This window comes from Carassius carassius, chromosome 15, assembly GCF_963082965.1.
Source record: "Carassius carassius chromosome 15, fCarCar2.1, whole genome shotgun sequence".
Lineage (NCBI taxonomy): Eukaryota > Metazoa > Chordata > Actinopteri > Cypriniformes > Cyprinidae > Carassius > Carassius carassius.
The window spans coordinates 17,488,838-17,511,846 of NC_081769.1; the positions used below are offsets into that span (position 1 = coordinate 17,488,838).

General features: G+C 36.1%; 2 protein-coding genes across 3 annotated transcripts in view; both read right to left on the reverse strand.

Moving 5' to 3' along the window:
* Positions 1-13,288, reverse strand: part of LOC132158315 (sodium/potassium-transporting ATPase subunit alpha-3) — a 37,486-nt gene extending 24,198 nt beyond the window's left edge. The window contains exons 1-2 of one of the 2 annotated variants that reach the window (XM_059567677.1): positions 4,034-4,336; positions 3,876-3,940 (exon numbers count right to left, since the gene is read on the reverse strand). In XM_059567677.1, coding sequence (XP_059423660.1) covers positions 3,876-3,881 — 6 coding nt within the window. In that variant the 5' untranslated portion in view covers positions 3,882-3,940; positions 4,034-4,336. Of the gene's footprint in view, positions 1-3,875; positions 3,941-4,033; positions 4,337-13,105 lie in introns of those variants that run through there. The other variant, XM_059567676.1, reaches the window with a different exon arrangement.
* A 5,538-nt stretch (positions 13,289-18,826) lies between these two features.
* The window catches only part of LOC132158317 (nectin-2-like), a 66,866-nt gene continuing 62,683 nt past the window's right edge, over positions 18,827-23,009 (reverse strand). The window contains exons 7-10 of the mRNA XM_059567680.1: positions 21,329-21,455; positions 21,142-21,199; positions 19,769-19,834; positions 18,827-19,576 (exon numbers count right to left, since the gene is read on the reverse strand). Of these exons, the coding sequence (XP_059423663.1) occupies positions 19,391-19,576; positions 19,769-19,834; positions 21,142-21,199; positions 21,329-21,455 (437 nt within the window). The 3' untranslated portion in view covers positions 18,827-19,390. The remainder of the gene's footprint in view (positions 19,577-19,768; positions 19,835-21,141; positions 21,200-21,328; positions 21,456-23,009) is intronic.

Genomic DNA, 23,009 nt, shown 5'->3' on the forward strand with positions numbered 1-23,009 from the left:
GAGGTTAACTAAGGATGCGATGTTCAGAGAGGGCACGCATTAGTTGGATTAATAATTTATTCAATGTAGAACACAATCTATGTTCTTTATATTTATTTACTATGCACACATATTTATATAAGATTACATATTCATAATCATTACACTTAGGCCCAATCCCAATTCTACCCCTTAGCCCTTCCCCTTTCCCCTACCTCTCTGTTTCGCGCGTTCACGTGAAGGGGTAGGGGTGTCTCGATTCTCTTTTGGTTGGAGGGGAAGGGGTAAGGGGAAGGGCCAGATAGACCTTCAAACAAAGATTTTTCGGGACCACACTTCAAACAAAGGGCTATGAATTATCTCTGAAACATGGCTGCCTGAGCGAACAAAAGACACATAAATGTAAGCTTTTTTGGCATAAATAAAGATTTTAACGAAAAGAAATCATTTGTTTTATGTTACATTCAATTGTGAGTTCATATTAATGGTCATGTTACTCAAAGAAATGTTTGCAAAAAATCGCTAATATTTGCTAACGTCATATCATTACAGACTGCGTGATAGTGCCTCAGCATATGTCTGATCAGGGCGATAACTGCCGTAGACATTGATGGGGGCTAATCTCCCCAATAATTAGAAATCGCTAAACCATTTTCTCAAATATTGCCTATTCGAGAGAGAGAGAGAGAGAGAGAGAAATGAAAGTTACATGTATTCGCGTCAGTGCATTTATCTTTTTAGAGTGAGTTTACTTAAAAACAGCCATTGTATCCTCTCGTCGCTGGAAAATATAATGTAGCGATTCAGTATTTAAACTGTATTTAATAAAAGTCGTGGGGCAGCGTTGACAAGTTTATTTTCTCCTGGATGTGTGAGCTGCGCGATTTCTGATATGTGTCATGTCATATGTGTCAGTAAGCAGCTCACTAATACAGAACGATAATTAAAGGCTCTAATGCACACCAGCACACCAGTATATGTGTGTATTGTAAGAGCTAGACGACTATGATGGCATGTGACGTCATGGAAGTGGTGTCCCAATCCTTAGGGGAATATTTTCTCCCCTACCCCTTGACACTCTGTTTCAAGGGATAAGGGGAAGAGGTAGGCAGAGGGGTAGGGGCAGGCCAGGGGTATAAAATAGAATTGGGATTGGGCCTTAAACTTAGCCCTAGTTCTGTCGTGACAACTCTCTGTGTGATTTGCATGATAATATTCATGACAATGTATTATGTATGTATTAATATATAATATATACATGAATGTATTTGGTCTTTGGTGGAATAGATCTGCTACACTGCTGCTGCTGCTGCTGCTGCGGCAGAGCAAATACTGACACTTGCTCAGTCTCAGTCAACATATATGAATAACCCCCAGAGCATAAATGATCACCCCGTAGCAGATCTATAAAGGTGGAGCTGGGGAAGGTGGAGGGTTTCTGAAGTGCGCTGCAACTGCAACGTCAAACATTCCCTGAATATTTAAATGTTGAGCAATGAGCTATTTGGCTACCGATACAGGAGAGAACCAATCAGCTGTGCCATGTGATAATGATGTCATTATGTCATACTGAGTTAGATCTATCGTATCGCAATTCTATTCATCATTCCCTCCATTAAAATCATTCACTGTTTCTACATCCTGAAACCAAATTCATCAATACAGTACCACTAAACCCATAACTCTTCCCTAACAAACAAACCATCCAATAAAAGTCGGATCTAACCCTTTATAATATTTTATTAAATCACGCACTTCATTACAGTCTAAATACTGATTAGTTGCACTTTACAGACACCTCTGTGTCCTCATCTTTGGGCACTCGTTGTCTGTACCATCTGTACCCAGGAAACCTAGCCCTACACTCACTCTGGAAACACAAGCTCAGCCGGGCTAATTACATGTAACAGGATCTGTGCCTCTACCTCTCCTTCCCCTCCTCCCAGCTATACCGTCCTGCTGCAGCACCCCCCCACCCCACACACACACACTATATACATACTGGTGCATCATGGGTCTAAAGATTAATGTACATGTACGTACTGTCATGGCACCAGCTGTTCTCTCTCTCTTGGGTTAATATAGCAATATTTAAATAACTTTACACTGAATTAATAATCATTATAGGCATATTCATGTAAGATTTCTTATTTAGGTTACTATGACCAATTTGTAGGCTATTAAACAGATTGGTAGTAGTTGATGGCTGCTCTTTTCAAATTGCAAGACCCTTCTTCATTTAATAAATAAGTTAATTATTTATTTGGTGTTACAATTAAATTAATATATATGAGGGACTGACAACCACTTTCAAAAAATGTTTTCGTGTTTTTTGCCTATAGTAGCCTATCATATTTTATGTTCCACATCCAAAAAAGAAATAAAGATATGATGACAATTTTGTATTTTTGTATGAACTATCCCTTTAAGAACCCATTTGAACCACGAATACATGAACTCGATTAACTATTTCAATTTCCGTATCCGCATCTCGTGCCTATCACAGGCCGGTACCGGGAATTTCCACTCGCGTGGCCCCGCCTCGTGTTTGACGCAGAAAGCGGGCTTTAGGGAATCTAACAGCTGGTGGTGCTGATGCTGCTGCACTGGCTCGAGCATCACTGCAAACCGCTGTCAAACTTAAAGGAAACTGTGCGAAATAAGCAGTATGTCTGTTAACATCCGTCCCGTTTAACCAGTAGGCTAAACTCACACCCGAGCGCTCGGATTTTTCCATGACTCGACAAAAGTGCCTGCGCAATCATTTTAGCGCTGCTCGCAGTCATCAGGGTCGACGCATTCACTGCAGCGCGTCCGTGACATTCACGAGCTGCTGCGGTGTTTAATGTTTCTAACGGATCTTTTCTGCGTAAATAGCTTTAGCCGGTCTCTCCGGTTCCCTGGCAACGACTATGAACCACATCAGCTGCTCGACACCAGCATTCACTGCTGATCGTAACTTGGTAAAACCACGAGCGCAGCTCAATGTGTTGTTATACGCTGTAGTTTAAAGACTCCCCATTATCCGCAATTCAAATCCGACCTTCTCGGGTCATCATTCAGAGTGAATCTATTAAATCTGTCCTATCAGTGATTACCCGCGCGAGGTTATGTCACAGATGCAGGAAATAAGCCGGTTGAAGTACAGATTCCCGGTAACCGCATTATGACGCATGGACGTCAGCGATGGACCGGCTCTGAGGTGTGTGTGTGTGTGTGTGTGAACACCAGTCACTTAAACACACTCAGCAACGCCGGTTGTGTCCATTAATACAAAGATGATTCAAATTCACATTCAGTACATCCAGGAGATACGCGCTGCGGTCATTAAGTACAGAAGGAAGAGTGTAAAGAGGGTGCTGGATGGGGACCCCACAGAAAGAGTCGTAAAACATGTAAAATAAATAAATAAAAAACACTTACAAACAACTTTTGAACATTAATAAGTTGAAAGAGACATTACACATTTAAACTAAAGACAATGTTACTCAGCACTGTCCTTTAGAAAGTCTTTATAACCCGATTGAATTGGCAATTGAAGGTTACCAAAATAACCGTTGTCTAGAGATATCATATCTTTAAGACAACACCGACAAGCTTTTAATTAAGATGTAACATTATCTGCGTCTCCGCTGAATATGACGAAAGCATCTAAAAGTTTGAAAAAGCAGATCCTTTGGACTGACTGCTCATCATTCATAGCCTTTAATAACGTTTTCATATTTGTAACAGATCATTTGCTATAGCGTGTTTCCAGAATGTCCTGTCCCGTCAGTTTGTCGCAGTCTCCAAATCCGCATGTAAGTCAATGTCATTCTGTCACTTCATGTTTGACGATGCATTTTGCAGTATTTGCTTATTAAGTTGATGCAGTAAAACAGAGCTGTCGGTCTTACCCCCATGGTTGCGCGGTCAGTCCGTTCTCTTCAGGTAATATGAGAGTGATGGAAAGAGTGACAGCCTTTCACGAAGAGAGAATGGCAGACATCAGAAATGATCTTAAGAAACACGAACAATAATACTTGGTTTAAAAAACTTAGTTTCAGTGCTTTACCTCGGCTGAGGGACCTAAAGCGCGTATACGTTCACGTCAAGGAATAAAAGAAGCTATGCTATTCGTTGCAACATTAAGTTAATGAACCTAACAATTTTGTAGAGATTAAACAAACTAAATGTTCAAATGAAATTCGACGACTAGGCAGTGCATTTCGCAGAGACGCCGGTCTCGTGCGCTGCTCTTGATAGTTGCGATAAAGCCGGCAAAACTAAAGAAGCCTCACTGCTGCCTTTTTAATGGTCTGGTGTCCCTCCGCGAGACCGCCAGCCGCCGCACCACTCCGCCTGAAAGAAGCACCGGTGGATGTGAGAGATGCTCTTCTCCATCTGACCGACCTCATTAACGAGTACCTCACGAGAAACGCCCACATTTACGCTCTCAGCCTATAGACGCACGCTGGTCTTAATATCGACGTGTCTTCTGTCCAATGAACGCGCAGGCAGCAGGTAGAAGTCATCAATCGGAAGCGGCTGAAGCTCCTCCTGCGGTTCTGCAGAACTCCAAAGGTGACAGTCGCACAGCATCATCGTGTGCTTTGAAAAAATCTCTTGTTTGATAAAACGGACTAAGAATAAGCTAAGTCATAATCGGTGTGATTGCATGATTAATGTATTGTAAACGTTTTTGATTATTGTTGTTTCACTGTATTTTAGCCTACATGACATGTATTAAATTTGTCAGAGAATGAGCACACAGGTGCATTTCTAGCCAACACTGCAGTAGGCCTTAAGCACACTATGTTCTATATATATATATATATATATATATATATATATATATATATATATATATATATATATATATATATATATATTCTAATGCTTTATGTATAAGTTATTGTGATTCGGCAGTTATCAGATCGATTTTAGTGCACCAGTTTTAGTCTCTTCATTACTTGTGGTACATGTCTGTATTGAAGACTATTTTTTATTTCACTCTGAAATAATTTTGTTGTTGTTGTTGTTGTTGTTGTTTCATTAAATAATAAGTGACTAATGCATCGTTAATGGCAAACATCTTATGCTAAGCTTAATTTTAAACATAACATATTCATACATACTTCAGTCTGTACATTACTCTCTAAGACCATCTGTTCTTCTCTTTTCTTTACCCTCCTATACTGAACCCATAGTTAACTTCAACCACCTTTGCAAATCTGAATGACAGTTTTTCTAATATTTATTAGCAACATCCAGAATACTGAATACTGTATGATGAACATGTTAACTGCAAGAATAGCTTCAAACTGCATACTGATTTACAGTACATTGAAACAGAACAGACGACTGCACACAAGTTCATTAGAAAGAGAGAAAGATGGAGAGAATGAATCAAAATGTAACCTCAGACTCAGTGACCCTGGAAAGGTCAAGCTTACAAAGCAAACACATGCTGTTACCTTAAAATATCACAGATGCCCTTTAAGTAAGTCTCCTAAAGGACATTAGCACAAATTTCGCATTTTATGGAAAACGCATACATGTCAGACCATGTATAACAGACTGACAGTTTTTATCACAGCTAGTCTATAGTATCTGGGTACAAGAAACACCTTGTACACCAGACACCAAGCTGCCAAAAATCACAGATGCTCAACAGCATCTTAGTGGTTGCTAGATTTTCATCTTAGTCAGACTACTGACTACTAATGTACATGACATAGTGTAGTAAGACATACTTTAAAGATATTGCCAAATGCATAGACAAAATGCTTGCACCTTCTTACAATAACTACATTTCAGTTCAGTTACTTGTGAGTAAACATAAAGGCTTTAAATGAATACTTCATGTCTGCCACAGAAAAACTAGATTCATTGATTGACTCCCATATAAACATTTACATGTATGCATTTAGCAGACACTTTTATCTAAAGCGACTTACAGTGAATTCAGGCTATACAAAGGTTTTTTAACCAGCATTTACACACAAAGGGACAATGGGTTGATTTGCAATTAAAAGTGATTCTGTAATATGCGGGGGTGAAACATTAAGTTTTTATTTTTCCCTTGGTTAAAACTTGCTGTTAAACCCACATTATTTGTTTTGAAAGAAAACCTGTAATTCAGTCTTTATGTGTACATACTACTGGTATTTAGCTTTTTCTTGTCTTCTGAAAAGCAAAAAAAGGTAATTAAATTGTATTTTGCAACTTGTGAAACACTGTTTATGTTTTAGTCAACTGTGTGGCCCAGTAAACGCCCCTTAAGGTTGATGTATGGCAGTATTGTCTGTGGCATATTGCTGATAAAGTTTTTTCAGAACTGTTAAAGAACAAAAATGGCTGACACCATGTATGCTCTATCCTTCTTTAACCTTTGGCAGCACCCCCCCCCCCCTCTCTGCAGAGAGAAGTAGAAGGGGGAAAATCTCTGTCTCCATGGCAACAGTGGTCAGGTGATCTTATCTCTTAGTCATAATGCTGACTCAGAAAATGGGGGATCGAGGAAGACAGGGAGGCAGTCAAAGAAACCCTCGTTTCAATCTGTGACAGTTGCATCACCGTGTGAAGTAGCCTAGCCTGAGAACTGCTGCTGAGAAACCAAACCCTCGTAATCTCAAATCTGCTTTTAAATGTAAGATTACAAGATCTCTGAAGCGGCCAGTATAGTCAAGACAGTTAAGGAATGAACTTCGAAGAGAATAAGTATTCAAAAAAAGGTGAAGGATGGGGATCAGAATAAAAGGATAATAAAATCAGCTGCTATAATGTCATTATAGTCAGTACAGTGTCTATGTAATGCAGTTAACATCTAACCCAAAGTGCAAATCTTATAGTAAATTAGATTCAAGCTGTGAATGTATCATCAAATGTATTACTATATAAATAATATATATAAAGATGTCTTTTTATATACTGTACATCTTATAAATAATATAGTGCACTCACCTTATAAAATCTTTTATTATAGTAACAGATATATAGATTTAATCGATATATATTTAGATATATTTAGATTATTTATATATAATTATATATGTGTACATACATTACATTACATAGGCTATGTAAAGTATATATGTGTGTATAACTTTAAAATGGAATTTATAATTCTTTAAGGATGCATTAAATTGATCAAAAGTGACTGTAAAGACATAATGTTATAAAGATTTCTTTTCCATGTAGAAATGCTGTTCTTTTCAACTTTCTAAGGATCCTGGAAAGATGTAGCCTATCACAATTTCTGCAAAAAAATATTAAGTTGTGCAACTCTTTTTTTAAACATTATGAATAATAACTATAAATGTTTATTCAAAATCAAATCAGCATATTAGAATATTATTTAAACATTTATACATGTTAGATTTCTGAAGGATAATCTGACACTGAATACTGGAGTAATGGTGCTAAAAATTCAACCTTTCCATCACAGAAATAAATTACATTTCTAAATGTATTAAAACATTATAACAATATTAATGTTAACCATGTTTTAAATTATAATAATAATTTACAGTATCACTTTTTACTGTGATACTGTAATCAAATAAATGTAGCCTATATTAGCATAAAACATAATTTGGACAGGGGAATTTCTTTCTCTCTATACACACACACACACACACACACACACACACACACACACACACACACACGCACACACACAATGTACAGAATGTTCAGGAATGATACTTAATCTAATCACTCACATTTGAGTCAAAATTTGGACTATAGTGACACTGTCAGAGACGAACAGTGAATCTAAAAGTGGCAAGAAGTTCCCCAAATAAGTTTCCTTAATGTAAACTGACTACAAGAAGAAGCTGCAGCAGCTGTATTCTGAGCCAATTAATCATATGAACATGGTTTTGTGCGGCTGGACACAGAACAGAACATTCTCTCCCAGGAGCGATGTGCTTCTTTTTTTTTTCAAGTAACTGCACAGCTCTGATGCTAAGATGGCATGACTGCTGACTCTGCAGTCTGTCGTGATGATGTTGGAGCGTGACGTTACAATCCTCGATTCAGAATGTCATATGCTTACTGGACCACTTTTGCTTTAAGATGTATATAGCCAATCAGAGGGCCAAACAGTAATGACCTTGCTGGGGAACAAGAGTGAGGTCATAGCATCATATATACCGGGAAATCAAAGCTGCATGTCAGTTCACAGAGATGCAAAATGAATTAGAGATCATGTACAGTATGGGAGATACAGAGACAGTTGGAGTATTAAGAGCACAGAGGTCTCTGTTACACACGCTCAGATGTCATCCCCCTCCAGATTAAAGTGACCGCACACCATGCGTCCTCATTGCATAATGACTTCCCTGAAAGGAGTAAAGGACAAAATAGGAATAGACCAGGATCAAGGAGAGGAGGACAGACATAAAAGAGGAGGAAAGAGAGGAGGGGGGGGGTGAGAGAGGTTTTAAAACAAGCAATCAAGTTTAGATTAAACACAGAACTCTTTGTTTCTGTCAGGCCTTTGTGTAAAATGTGACTCCAAATCCTCAAGGCTTTTGAGCTAACAATTAACTTTTTATATTTCCTGTGCCACGCCACAGACACACTTAATGTGTCAGTGCAACTATTAAACTATTAATCTGCTATAAAAATGTCTGTTCATAAATCAAACATTACACTTTTGTATACAGAACTGCAGGGGCATTAAATACATTATTTATGATTTACATTTTTTCCCAAAACCATAAGACTTTCATTCATCTTCCGAACACAATTCAAATGGGTTATATTGTTTGTCATTTCTCCGATCACAAATGCAGACATGGTTTTTTCTTTACGCAGCACGATGCTTGAGGCATTCGGCCAGTCATAATGCACTGAATAGCTTGCCAATCAGAGCACACCTCGCTTTTGCAGACCAATGATCTTTGTAAAAATCTAGGAGTTTCAGAAAGGTGGGTCATAGAGGAGAAAAAAATAATGTACAGTATGTGGAAAATTATGTTTTTTTTAAACTTTAAACCACATAAATACATTGCATTACACCAAATACAAAAAAAATGATTTTCTTTTTAGCAACGTATATGACCCCTTTAAGTTATTTTTATTGAAAACCAAGAGCTTTATGACCCTGCACAAACAGCAATGCTGACACGTTTAAGGCCCAAAAAGATAGTAAGGACATCATTAAAATAGTCGAAGTGACATTAGTGGTTCAACATTAATTTTATAAAGCTACTAGAATACTTTTTGTGTGCAAAGAAAACAAAAAAAAAAAATTTATTCAACAATTTCGTCTCTTCCATGTCAGTCTTTGATGTGCATTATTTCTGGGCTTTGAACGTGGTCATTGCTGTCTATGAAGGGTCAGAAAGTTCTTGGATTTCATCAAAAATATATTAATTTGTGTTCTGAAGATAAATGAAGATCTTATGGGCTTGGAACGACATGAGGGTGAGTAATTAGTGACAGAATTTTAATTTTTTGGTGAACTTTCCCTTTAAGGGACAAATAGTTGGGCATGGGGTAGTTGCAAAGCTATTAAATAGCCAAATGTAGTATTAAAAAAAACTAAAAGTAAAACATGTTTGAAATTAAGATGGCAGCATTAAAAAAGGTATTGTATGAAATATTAAACCACTATTTGTGGCAACAAATATTGTAATTAATGCATTTTAGAATAAGAATTTTTAACATTTAACATAAGTAAAAACTTACCCCATCCTACCAAAATAGCTTTGTACTGACAAACTTTCAGTTAAAATCAACCATGATTGTTATACAGTTATACAGTAGAGAGTAGACTCTTGCCTGAATGTACACTAGTGTGCATAATGGTGATGATTTAGGATTTTATTCTTAACAAGAAAAAATTTACAAATACATTTAAGATTTAAACTAGATTATAAACTACTATACAAATGAACTCTTGACTCAAAACCTTATAGTTACGGGACACAGCCAACTAGCCAACAACGTTTTTGTTTCTCAGTCAGCTGAATGGAGTAGGAGAATAGAAAACAGATACCCCATGCTAGTTTTCCAGGTGCAGGTTTTCAGGTTTTATTAGCATTAGGCTAGCATTTAGCACTATCTGAAACTGCTATGTTGACAATAAATTCTGTAATGATAAAGAACACATGCACATATGTGTACTCACACACAGTTCAGTAGCTCATCGATCATTGCTTATGATAACATTTTTTTCCTTATTATGAAGCACAAGTTGTACAGATACACCCCACACTTTTGCCCCATCAGTTTGAAAAAGTGCTGTGGCTAGATTTTAGACACATCATCAATTTCTCTCTCTTGTATCGCATATCAGAAAAATGCATAAAGACACATACGCAAGCACAAAATATCAATTTTGGTTGCAAGATTTTGCGGCATGTATGTGTTTGTTTCACACCTGTTCTAAGGGCATTTTATTGTACTCAAATGCTGTATATCAACACATAGGCCTATGCACCTTACAATTCAGTGTTAGTAGTATAATCTCTGTATGATTCTGTATCTGGGTAGAAGTGTATGTAAAGCATTTCGTGATGAATATGATGAGAAGAGATTTCTTCCTTCTACTTAATCTTCTCTTTTGATAGTCCCCGTGCCCTCGAAATACGCACAAGCAGGAAATTCACAACGTAAGGTAGTCTATAAATAGCATCATGCCATCACAGCCCCTCCTCCACATCTGTTAGTCATGCTATTTATGCTCCACACATACACTAACACACTGATTCATACATACAAGTTCCAGGCTCATAAATTGAGAAGAGATGTACACATTCATGCTTCCAAAAGCAGTATGACATGCTAAATCAACCAATCAAACTGCCGTGAATGCATGTCTAAGGAAAGACCATATCATATGCATCTGTCATCCGAGATAATAATTTACTGCAACATAAATCTTAACATGCAGCAGAAATGTCCATACAATGCAAGATCAAATCTTCTTTCTAAGGACAAAATCAATGACAATTTTCAGTAAATATGTGATATATGATACATATAATATAACATGTGATACATGTAATATAATATAACATTATAAATATATATATATATATGTGTGTGTGTGTGTGTGTGTGTGTGTGTGTGTGTGTGTGTGTGTGTGTGCATTTTATATATACAGTATATACAAAAAAATATTTTCCTTCCTTTACACACACACACACACAAAAGTTGAGATTCTATGTTTTATATGATGCCACGTCTGCACACTTGCACGCACACACACACACACAGAGAATGAGTCAATCTTTTGTTCGTTATCTGGCTCGGCTCGGTGTTCATCTTCATCTCTCTCTTCACAGCAGTTCAGTCAGTGTACTGTTTGATTAAATGAATTACTCCGGGATATTAGTTTGTTTGAACTCAGAGGGAGTGTCAGCCACATTAAAAAAGTTAACAGCTTAAGTCATTTGTGGATTAATGCGTATTGAAGACGCGAATCGTTTTAAACGATTCAGTTCGATTTGGTGAACTGGTTCAAGAAGATCTGGTTACATCGAGTGATTCATTCGCGAACCGGATATCACAAACTGCTTTGTTTTGAACTCGCTCACAACAAACATGGAAGTGAAGACAATGCTGAATAAAGTCGTAGTTTTTGCTTTTTTGGACTAAAATGTATTTTCGATGCTTCAAAGTATTCTAACTGACCCTCTGATGTCACATGGACTACTTTGATGATGTTTTTATTACCTTTCTGGACATGGACAGTATAGTGTGCACACAGTTTCAATGGAGGGACTGAGAGCTCTCGGACTAAATCTAAAATATCTTAAATAGGGGTGCTCGATCATAATGCGCATCTCGTCAGTAAAGCCGGTTCTCTAATCAGCGGTAAATTCCATCAGGTGCGTGATTTCACATAGAGCAGCTGTTACTACACAGAGCCGTTGTTAACTGAGAAGATGCGCAAATAAACAGTGAAAATGAACGTGGATTTGCTCAGCTTCTCAGTTAACAATGGCTCTGTGTAGTACCAGCTGCTCTATGTGAAATCACGCACCTGATGGAATTTACCGCTGATTAGAGAACCGGCTTTGCTGACGAGATGCGCATTATGATCGGCCGATCGTGATCGGCACAGCCCTAATCTTAAACTGTGTTCCGAAGATGAACGGAGGTCTTACGGGTTTGGAACGACATGAGGGTGAGTTATTAATGACATAATTTAGATTTTTGGGTGAACTATACCTTTAACTAGCAAATCTTGCTTGTCAAACCCAAGTAACCAAATGGTTTTCATGACTTTCAATTTAACAGTTTTGAATTTTTTTTTGTCTCTTGAACGTGATTCATAACATTGCTTTTAGTATATATACAGCAGTACACTTTAATTAAATATATTCTAAAGACAAGTTATTATGAAATTCTATAAAGATGTAAGACTTATTTAAGAGAGACAGAAGAGGTTACAATAAATGTAATAACTGTAATCCCCCCGCCCCCAAAAGAATTGTACACAGTTTCTTTCCTATTTATGATTAATGTTGTAAGTAATGTTTCCAATGATCTTTTAATTTTACAACTGACTTCTGAGTGTACTTAATGCAATGCATTTTCCATTCTTTGTCCTATAAGAATTACTAAAAGAGTTGTTTAAAATAGAATAAAAGAAACCAGAATCATGAAGTGAACAGAACCACAGTGTAATATACCTCCTAAGAAATGACTTTAAGAATCCTGGATGAGACATCAGCACGCTGGTATTTAAAACACAACATACGCTGGTGACCAGCCGCGCTGCTCTTTTCAGAGGGAGGAAGCGGATCCAGTGTGATCAGTGCTGACTAATTATGTGGTTATCTCACCAGTAACAATGAGCCGTGTGGGCCCAAATTCACATGAGCAGGTGGACAAAACCCAATCCTCTACGAATGGACTGTCTCTGACAATCACAAAAAAAAAATCAGTATCACAAATGTCCTGTATGGCATTGTGCCAAATTATATCATTGTCCTTTTTGTTCTAAAAATAAAGTCAGTCACCAGTCCACCCAAAATGAAAATCGCCATCATGTCTTTACAAACCTGTATGACTTTATTAAGACTGCAAAATAAGATGTTAAGCAGAATGTTCCAGTAGCTCTTTTCTAGACAATGAAACTGAATTCTAGTAAAATACCCCCAATCCTGTCTCTCTGACTCACCATTCTCTCCAGATGTCCTCCTCCGTCTCCTCTTTCTTCTTCTCCTCCTCTAGTCCAGAAGAACCTGCCGGCCTCAGGGTCAGAGGTGAACCAAAAACAATGGAAAAAGAGAGAGAGACGTTCAGTAAATGGTTCTGGTTGACAGAAGGCCTTTACATTACTCCACATACAGAGAATAAGAGATCTTGTCCACTAAGCACCTCAAACAATCTGTCTAATCACAATGTCTATTACTTATCACACACACAGAGCATATGGGTGTCTACAGTCACATGACAGGAATACCATCCTCTTAGCAGGAAACAAGCAGTCTCAAAAGTAGTAAAGTGGGCCTGGTAGCTTAAAATACTGAGGAGTTATTATCATTTGCTATACAAATCAATTATCACATAGTTTCTCTCATGTCTTCTGTGTTGAAATTAATTGTGAGACGAATTAAGTGTGCCTTGGGTGCGGAGCGCTATTAATAAGACATATGTAGTTACTGCCTATGTAGAGCGTTCCAAATCAGTCACTTATGAGGTTACGTTTCTGTTAGGTTGCTGCCGTAGGAAGCAATGAAGAAGCCTAGTTTTGGAGCAGAGCTACTGTGTTTATTCAACAGGCATGTTTCATCATAACTTATTACACACTAAAATTTTAATAGATGTGATTTGACTTACAAACATGTCACTGAACGGAGAGCAGACTCTGTATTCATGAAACGTTATCTAGCACCAATGTCTGGGTATTAAAAAGACGGTGGATTTGTTTGCAAATGGTGTACTCTTAGTCTTGTGGCCTTCACCCACACACTGCAAAAAGTTCACAGGATCGCAGGGAAACCCATTTATCTTGGTATGGTTTGCTATGTGCCATCAATGCACCCAACAGCCCATGTGGCAAAATGTCTGAAAAAAATCCCAGAGTAACAATTAGTTCCTAAATATTTCTATCACTGTAGATGGTTTCCAAAGCTCATTCAATGTCATACTTGAGCTTATCCCTCTCGAATCGTGACAGATTAGCACTGGACTGTGCAGAATCGGTAATACGAGGTGTAATCTGCACTACAATCCCGGCGTCCTGGTTATCTCCGAATGCTTTTCAGTCCTCTTTATCCAGTGTCATTTAAAAAATAAACTGTAAAATGGTTACAAAACTTTTTTTATCGATCATTTGTCAACATGGCATGCACATCAATCCTACTTTCCTAAAGCACATACCTGGTGTTATTGTGAAGACTTCATCAATCCATGAAATTCCAAAGAAAAAAATGATTTATCTTCATAATAAATATTGAAAGTGGAACAACTTGCTCTGCCTCTAAAATAGAATTCTGATGACGTCACCTAGACATGCAGATTATTTGATAAAGTTACAAAATAGCCAAAAAGCTATTTAGACATTGAGGTTTGGGTGCATTCCAATATGATACGCCCACATTAATCTAGTCAATTCCTGTTGGATAAAATCAAGTCCCACCCTATATTTTTAGTTGTTCACTTTAAAATACACCACAGTACAAATGTGTTGCGAATGTCATTTCACGTTCACTTTAAGCAACATAGATGTGTTAGCTATTTCGTATGTTGAGTGTACTCTACTCTACAGGGAAACGGTCTTTACTCACCAGCCATGACAACAGTGCACATGCTGCCATGCTCATCATAGTCAGACACATGGTTACAGACAGGAAGGGAGGAGTGGAGTGGAGTTTGTCCATCAGACTACAGTATATATGAGTGAAGCAGAGACACATGCTAATAAGAACACATTTGACTGTGATTGGCAGAGAGCAGGGAAGGATCACAGGGAAGTGTACTCCACCTGCACCCTCTTTAACCTCCTTCTTTTATCCTTCCATCCTCTCCGCCTGCTCATCCTCCTCTCTTCTCATTTATTTTTAGACAGCTTAGTTGAGGAGAGGAGGATGTTCCCGAGGCCTTCTGCATCAAGCACACAGATCCTGAATGAATGATTGTACATGAAACAGAATCATTTATCCAGGTGTTTCTTAACCTATTGACACTTTTATGTTGGGGGTGGTTGATTTTTAATAAATAAAACAGATTTCAATTGTTTTTTTGTTTTTTTTTAAGCAGATCACATTATAAAAGTTTCACAATGTCTTTGTCATTTGTTTCGGCTACTTTTAAAACCCCTTTTATTTATATATGCATAGTTTACACAGACCTATCATTTCAAAACAACAATAATATAACAATATAACCATATTTTTTAGTCAGCAGTGTCAATGAAAAGTATGCTTATGAGGTGAAATGTCAACAAAATAAAAATAAATTAAACTAAATTTCACCATTTTATTTTCAGACATGCCAGTTAAAATTGTTTTGTACTGTGTTGTTAATTAGTTTTTATTGTATTTAATTTACACATTAGAAATAAAGTCTCAAATAAAACAAACACATTTTATTTAAATTATTTTATATTTCCAATTCCAATCATGCTGTAATTTTGTCCAATTCTGCAAAAAGGTTTGAAAATATAACTTATTGTTGGTACAAAACATACATTGCTAGCTAGGAAATTATGTGATTTTACTTAAAAAATAAATATTTAAACATCATTTAAATAACAAACAAAACTTTTAAATGTAATGGAAATGTAATATACAGTCTATATATTTTAGACTGTTTAAAATTAAATGAACTACTGAAAGTATTTGTCCAAAAGACATTAAATTTTTTTAGATTCATGCTGCTCCTCCTTAGTTTCTCAGTAATAAGCCCAATGTTTTGTTCTCAGAGCAGCTCTAAACACAGAACACAGCTGTCAAATGACTGACAAACCAACCCAGCACACAATTCAGAGCCAGACACTCTCACACTTTCTGTCTCTCTTCTGATGAGGCTGAGGATTGTTGCTGTGGTGATGTCACTGGTTGCCTAGCAACAGCTGTCCCTGAGCAACCTGTGACCCTCGGCAGGAACATTATGGATTATTATGGGATGTCGAGTTCATCAGCAGTCTTGCAGTGATCTGCCAAGATATGACATGAGACTTTATGTCAAGAGTAAATAAAATGAAGAAAGCTACAGTGAGGTCCAAAAGTTTTTAAACTTTTTAAAATAAAAGAATCTAATATTTTCTGTTAAATTAGAAAAATGCTAAATAAAAGCATTTTTCTTGTGGCCCCACGACTTTAGGACCCCACTGTATACACCTTATTTTCATTTTTGGGTGAACTATATCTTTAAGATACAAAGGACATCGTTAAGATAGTCCATGTGACATTAATGGTTCAACCATAATGTTATGAAGCTATGAGAATACTTTTTGTGCGCAAAGAAAGAAAAAATAACAACTTTTTTCAACAATTCTTCTCCCCAAAGTAACCATCTAGCACGATTATGGAGAATACCACGATGCATGTAAACAAGGTACAGCATATTCTACCTCAGCAACATGGCGCTAAAGGGTTACTTGTGGGAGAAGAATTGTTGAATTAAGTCATTTTTTTTTCTTTGTGCACAAAAAGTATTCTTGTAGCTTCATAACATTACAGTTCAAACACTGATGTCACGTAGATTATTTGAATGATGTCCTCAATTACCTTTCTGGATCTTGAACATTTCAGTAGCATTATTTGTGCTCTTCTGAGGGTGTTTGTGGATCAGGAAGTGGGGTGTGAGGGTGTGAGAGCCCAGGGGAGTTTCCAGAGCTCTGGGCCACTTTCAGTCCAACAGTTCACACTCTCTGTCTTCAATTACTGCCAGTAAATGAACTGGAGCAGTGCTGAAAAAGCTGATGGAAAACTGACACAGCATTCAGAATTTCATTTTCACCACATCCGAACAGCTGACTAGAATTATGCTTATTATAAATTCTCCTTACATCTGTAAATCACGTGTCATCCTTTTATTTTTGTTTCTAAGCGATTTTAACCATTTTTAAGGAAAGAAAATAACTGCTTAATTACTTTGCATGTCTGAAGGCTACTTTACGATTTTAGATAGTAGGAAAGATTGGTGACTGGCCACAGGGTACTGGTTCTATATTAGTAGGCTTTCCTAGTTCCCTAGTTTTGAATGAGTTTAGGTTGTAGTATAAGTATTTACCAAGCGACTGTAATAGGTGTTCAGCATTAAACGCCTGCAGACAGTCAGCCAGGTGTTTTTCTGTGAGCGAGAGCGCCCTCCTGTGACGGTATGTGAACACGCCACCGTCACACTGACTGTACAGTACAGTGAATATATTGTTATTGTTTTATCTGTTCGTTTAGGTACTTCTGGAACATGAAGTGAGGTGTCCTGGCTGTTACCTGGCGGTAAATGTTGTAGCAAAGGCCCCAAAACAAAAAAGTAAAAAATTACTAAATGGCTATTAGATAATAACAATTTGTATTAAATCATTACCAAATTATTAGCATAAAACGAATGAAATTGTAATTATTTAAAAGTAATTGATTGTAAACTCCCTAACGAAATTAACCATGGTTTTGTTGTAAAAAAAATAAAATAAATAAATAACCAAGAAAAAAAGTAGCCTTACCATGTCATGGCATATGGATTACCGTTTGTATGACCAAAGTTTAATCACAAATACCATGGTTAAACTATGGTTAATGTAGTAAAGCCATGGTTAAATTGTGGTAACCTTGGTTAGACTATAGTAAACATGTTTCTTTTTGATTTTATATAGTAGTAAAACATGGTTAATTTTCGTAAGGGCTGTTGTACTATAACTACAATATAGTGGAGAAAACCCCCCCTCTAGGGTAAAAAGCCCCCCATTGTCAAGATACATTTTTATTGTAACTATGGACTACTTCGACACTAGTGATGTAAAAGTATTCACCATGAAGCTTACACTGGTGATGTAGGCTACCTGAGAGAAAACCGATTTCACAGTGATCTCATTTTCTCAATGAACTCAAGAAAAAAAAAGTAAACTGTAATGTTTACATCGTTTTGTAAACATTACAGGTATATATATATATATATATATATATATATATATATATATATATAAATGATATGAGAATAGTCAGGCCTGTAGATAGATAGTACTTTATATTTGAAATGTGTATTTATTTTCAGAATGACATTTCTTTTCAAACTATAGTCTGAGGTAAAATGGGAGCATGGCTTCATTACTGTAGTTACTCTGTTCTGAACATAAAATCATTTGTTTTTGCATCAAATGTATGCTTACTTCTTGGTTGAATAAACATATTTGCATTTATATTTAAAACTTACCTCAAGTTAGCATCAGGTAGCTAATTTTCTAGCCAGTTAGCATCAGCTAACAATATTTTTCAAATAATTTGCTGTTAAAATTTTGTTACTCATAATTATTTATTAGATTTTTTTTTTTAAGCTACAATTGCCTGTACTCTGATTTTAGTGTAAATGTATAAAGTATATTAATCGGTACGCCCCCTTGGTACAAGTGTAATTTTTGTCCAAAATCTAATAACATGAACATTCTGCAATTTTTGCATAACTGGTGTATAATTTATGTCACTGTCACTAAAACTGGACACATTTAATTTTTGTTTCATTAAAAAAAAAAAAGACGTCATTTTGTGGGGGGCAGAATATTTAGGCTTTATGTTAAGAATTACTGAATTTGGTTGTAGAGTATTGTCAGATTTCCTTGCTTCCATTGTATACACAATGTTTCAGACATGTCACTAATCCATTCATGCCTGTTGACAATATAACACACTGTACATAAATATAAATACCCAAAGACCAATTCACCCAGTTTATTGAGTCAAAAAAATTATAGAAGTACACTGAAAAATAATCCCACAAAGATTATATGATAGAAGAAAAAGAAAAACAATTAAATAATATAAAATTAAAAGTCAAGAGGGTGCATATGATTAGAAATCTAGTGCAATTAACTAAAATTACTAAAAAAAAGAATTCAATACAAAATTAAATCTTGTAATAAAGTAAATAAAAAGTGTTCACAGTGCAGCAATGACTAGCATCACTAAAAATAACTAACAAAATAATGCTTTGAAAACGTATGTTGATCACCGGCTCATTATGTCCTTTTTGCCATATTATATTACACACCCATAAACTAAAATATAACCCTTCATCAGACACAGAAAAAAGAATAAAGGTGGATATACACAAGTACATCTAAATGTGCAAAGATATAACTGAGGTAATTATAAAACGGGTGCCGTAGAACAGATCCCTTACAGTGTTTGGGTAAAACAAAGCGTTTACCATCACACCCATACTTCATATTACAAGCATTAAATATAAAACAGTACAATCAGACTCAGATTACAGTATAAAAACCTACGGCTCAGTTTGATCCCTACACTATCACGGCTGGTGACATGAAGCTGCTCCCTCTGCTCGCAGAAGAAGTGACGTAATAGCCGTCTACATCTCCCATCGTTCCGTCCTCGTCTCCGTCATCCTTCTCAGGAGTCTGTTTGTCCTCCCAGGAGAAAGGTGAAGGCTCATGATGATCCTTGTCATCATGGTATGCTGAGAGATCCTGTCAGAGAAGAGATTGTAGTGTTGTGATAAGAGTCAAAGCACTATCAATAAAAGAGATGATTATGATCTGCGACTAATAAGCATGAATAATACATGGAAAATGAACATGCAATCAAATATGCATGATTTACCATCGTAAACGCCACAAAGGATTAGAGGAATAGAGAGAGTGAGAGAAAAGGACTCTTACTGTCATTGGTTCCTCTGTCTCATGATGCATGAACTGAGATTCAGACACAGATGCTCTGCTGCTCGGCTACAGAAGGAAAAGAAAAAGATTAATTGTTAAGTGTAATAAAGTTTGCTAACAATATTGCTAATCTTGATGAAGGTTTTTAAGGGGTAATCAAACAGTTAAATATGATAAAAAAATCTGTTCATTACAAACTATAGGCTATTATCAGTATAACAATCTGAGTGATAATATTAAAATGAATTTCAGTGTTTTTTTGTTTGTTTGTTTTTACTACAGAGATAGCCTCTAGTAAAATTTTTCATCAAAACATTGTTTGTATTGTATTGTACTACCTAACTTGATTGGGTGATTTTCTCCTTTACTCAGATTGTCCCTACCCAATCTGGGAAGTTAACTAAAACTAAACTACTAAAAGAATGAGCAAAATTGAAATTAGTGTTATGTTATTATTCATATACTAGTATATTATTTATTCAGTTTTTTTTTTCAGTTTTATTCTATTTATAATTCCTTTTAACTATTTCTATAACTTATTATTTGGTTTAAAATTTGATGCTTAAACTTAAGTGGTTTACTTCATTTAGTGGCAAGGCAACATTACTAATTTCCATCCAATTTTTTATTGGAAATTTATTTTAATTTGAGCTTTATTTCAATCACCAAATCAATTCTAAAAGATTTAATTAACAATAACAACACTGCATTCAGATTTTAACCTGAGCATATAACTTCTAGTAACATGAAATAAGAACTGAGCAAACATTTCACTCTCCATCAAAGAATTTTCATCATATCCCCTTTTGCTTTAATGACAGCAGCACTCGAGCTGCATGAACTGCACAAGAAATCTGATGTTCATTTTCCTCTGAGTGTCTGTACAAGGAGTCACACAATCAATCTGATAAATATACTTATTTGATCACCAGGTTATAATGCAGAATATGTCAATGTTTTCAAAATGTTCTAACTTTCTATCTTCACACAAATTTGAAATTAAACTGCTTTGTGGCTCAGACTTTTGTACCTCATTACACTCTAAAAAATAAAGGTGCTAAAAGGGTTCTTCACAGCGATGCCATTTGGTTCCACAAAGAACCATTCAGTCAAAGGTTCTTTAAAGAACCATCTCTTTCTAACCTTTTTATCTGAAACAAAAATGTTCTTCAGATGTTAAAGGTTCTTTATGGAACCATTTAGAAAAAAAGGTTCTTCTATGGCATCATGAAGCATTTGGAATATTTTTTTTCTCAATCTATTTTTAAAATAAAATTCAAAGAACTGACTGATAACTTTTTCTTCTCTCTTTAATCTAAAACTAATTTAGCAGCATGTGTAAAATAAAGTATGGATCTCTCAGCTCTACTCACTCTGTCTGAATAGGAATACGTCTTCATGGGAGGCGGAGGTTTGTGAGTGGGTGGACCGCTGTATAAGAACACACACAAACACACAATCAGTACAGTTGGAAAAAGTTTATGAGTAGTTTATGAGGTTTTTTTAGACTAGGGTACCAGTTAAAGACAGACGGAATATAACAGAGATGGCAGTACTTACTCTATGTTTTTCCTCTGGCGTTTGCGGACTATCACTATGATAGTTGCAATTAAGGCTACCAGGATGATCACACAAAGAATACCAGCAATAACTCCTCCAGTAGGGACACCCTTTGGCCGAGGAAATTCTGAAGGGAAATACAGATAGACTTTCATCTCTGTGGGTCGTATAACTGAATTGTCCTTGATCTTCTGAACTCAACGCATTCTCCTCAGTCAAAACAGCTTGCATGCTAACATAGGACATGACCACATGACGCACAGCATACAGCACCATATCTATACAAGTTCAGGTTGTTTATAAAGCACCACCTAAACCCTGCTGTGCTGTTATCTTACAGCAGATCCCGCTTCCTTAGACTGGATAAATAAATCCCAGATTCCACACACATACAGTCATGCTCATCTGTCTTGTACAGCATATTCATACCATTGACATCTGCTAAGCCATAAAAAAATGCTGCATTAATCTCTGATGACATGAGATGTCATTTATGATTATAATTTGTAGGCACATTTAGGGCAAGCTCTATTTTCTATACAAATCATAGGACATACTGATTAATAGGAGTTGTTTTTGTTCAGCTTAGAAATGAAATCAGAACTGGCAAAATGTGAGAATGACATTCCTCTCTTAAACTGGGAGAGAAGATTTTGTTCTTTCTTTTTCTTTCTTTCTTTCTTTCTTTAATTATCTAATTTATTTGTACATTTGCCATTATGGATTGGTACTTTTATGATATGTGAAAAAGGCATTTATTCATTCATTCAATCATTCATTCATACATTTCATTGTACATGTTTGGAGTCAGTTAGCAGTGAGCAGTGTTTCATAATGTTCCATAAATAATAAAATAATAATAGTAAACAAATAAATAAAGAATAATTAATTTATTAAAGAATAAAATTCTAGATAAATAATTATTTTTTATTAATTATTATTTTATTTGATAAACCGGTTTAAGATAAAAATGTAAACAAAGAAATAAAATTGGTATTTTTAGTTATATTTTACATTTTCTATTTAATATGCAATTATTATTATTATTTTCAAAACTAAATATTTAGTTTAGTAACTCGCTTTGAATAAAAGTTTTTAATGTAATGTAGTGGAATAACTAGGCCTACACTAGATGGCGCTCCAACTGTATTAAAACACTCATTGCTTCTAACTTCCTCTTGGTCACTGTATTCTAGACACAGACTCCCTGATGTCAACACCATAAAAGTGCAGCGTTGACTGTGTAAATAAATCTGCTCTCACGGTTCACTCACAGTCACTGCAGGTGTTTAACTGACAGCCAGGTTATCGAGAGCCTGTGCTGGCGATTTTCCACAAGTCATCAACATGGGGATGTCAGTAGGAAGAAGAGTAAAAAAAGAAAGAGAGAATGCTGGCCAGCTAGACAAACCGGTTTAAAGGACATAAGGGATGTTTTTGTTAAAGGGGGATGAATTTAAAAGAAACACGAGAGGATGAAGGAATGTGCGCGAGTCACGTCTCGCGGAATATCTGCCTTGTCAATCACATGTCGTTCTTTCACTCCTTTCGTCTCGCGCTGTCAATCTCTTCTCCATGTCCTAAATGTACTCCCCATGTACTCTTTCTCTTCTCACTTGCTCGGTTCAGCTGAAATCTCTGAGCACATAACATAACACATCTGAGTAGGTCATTTTATCAC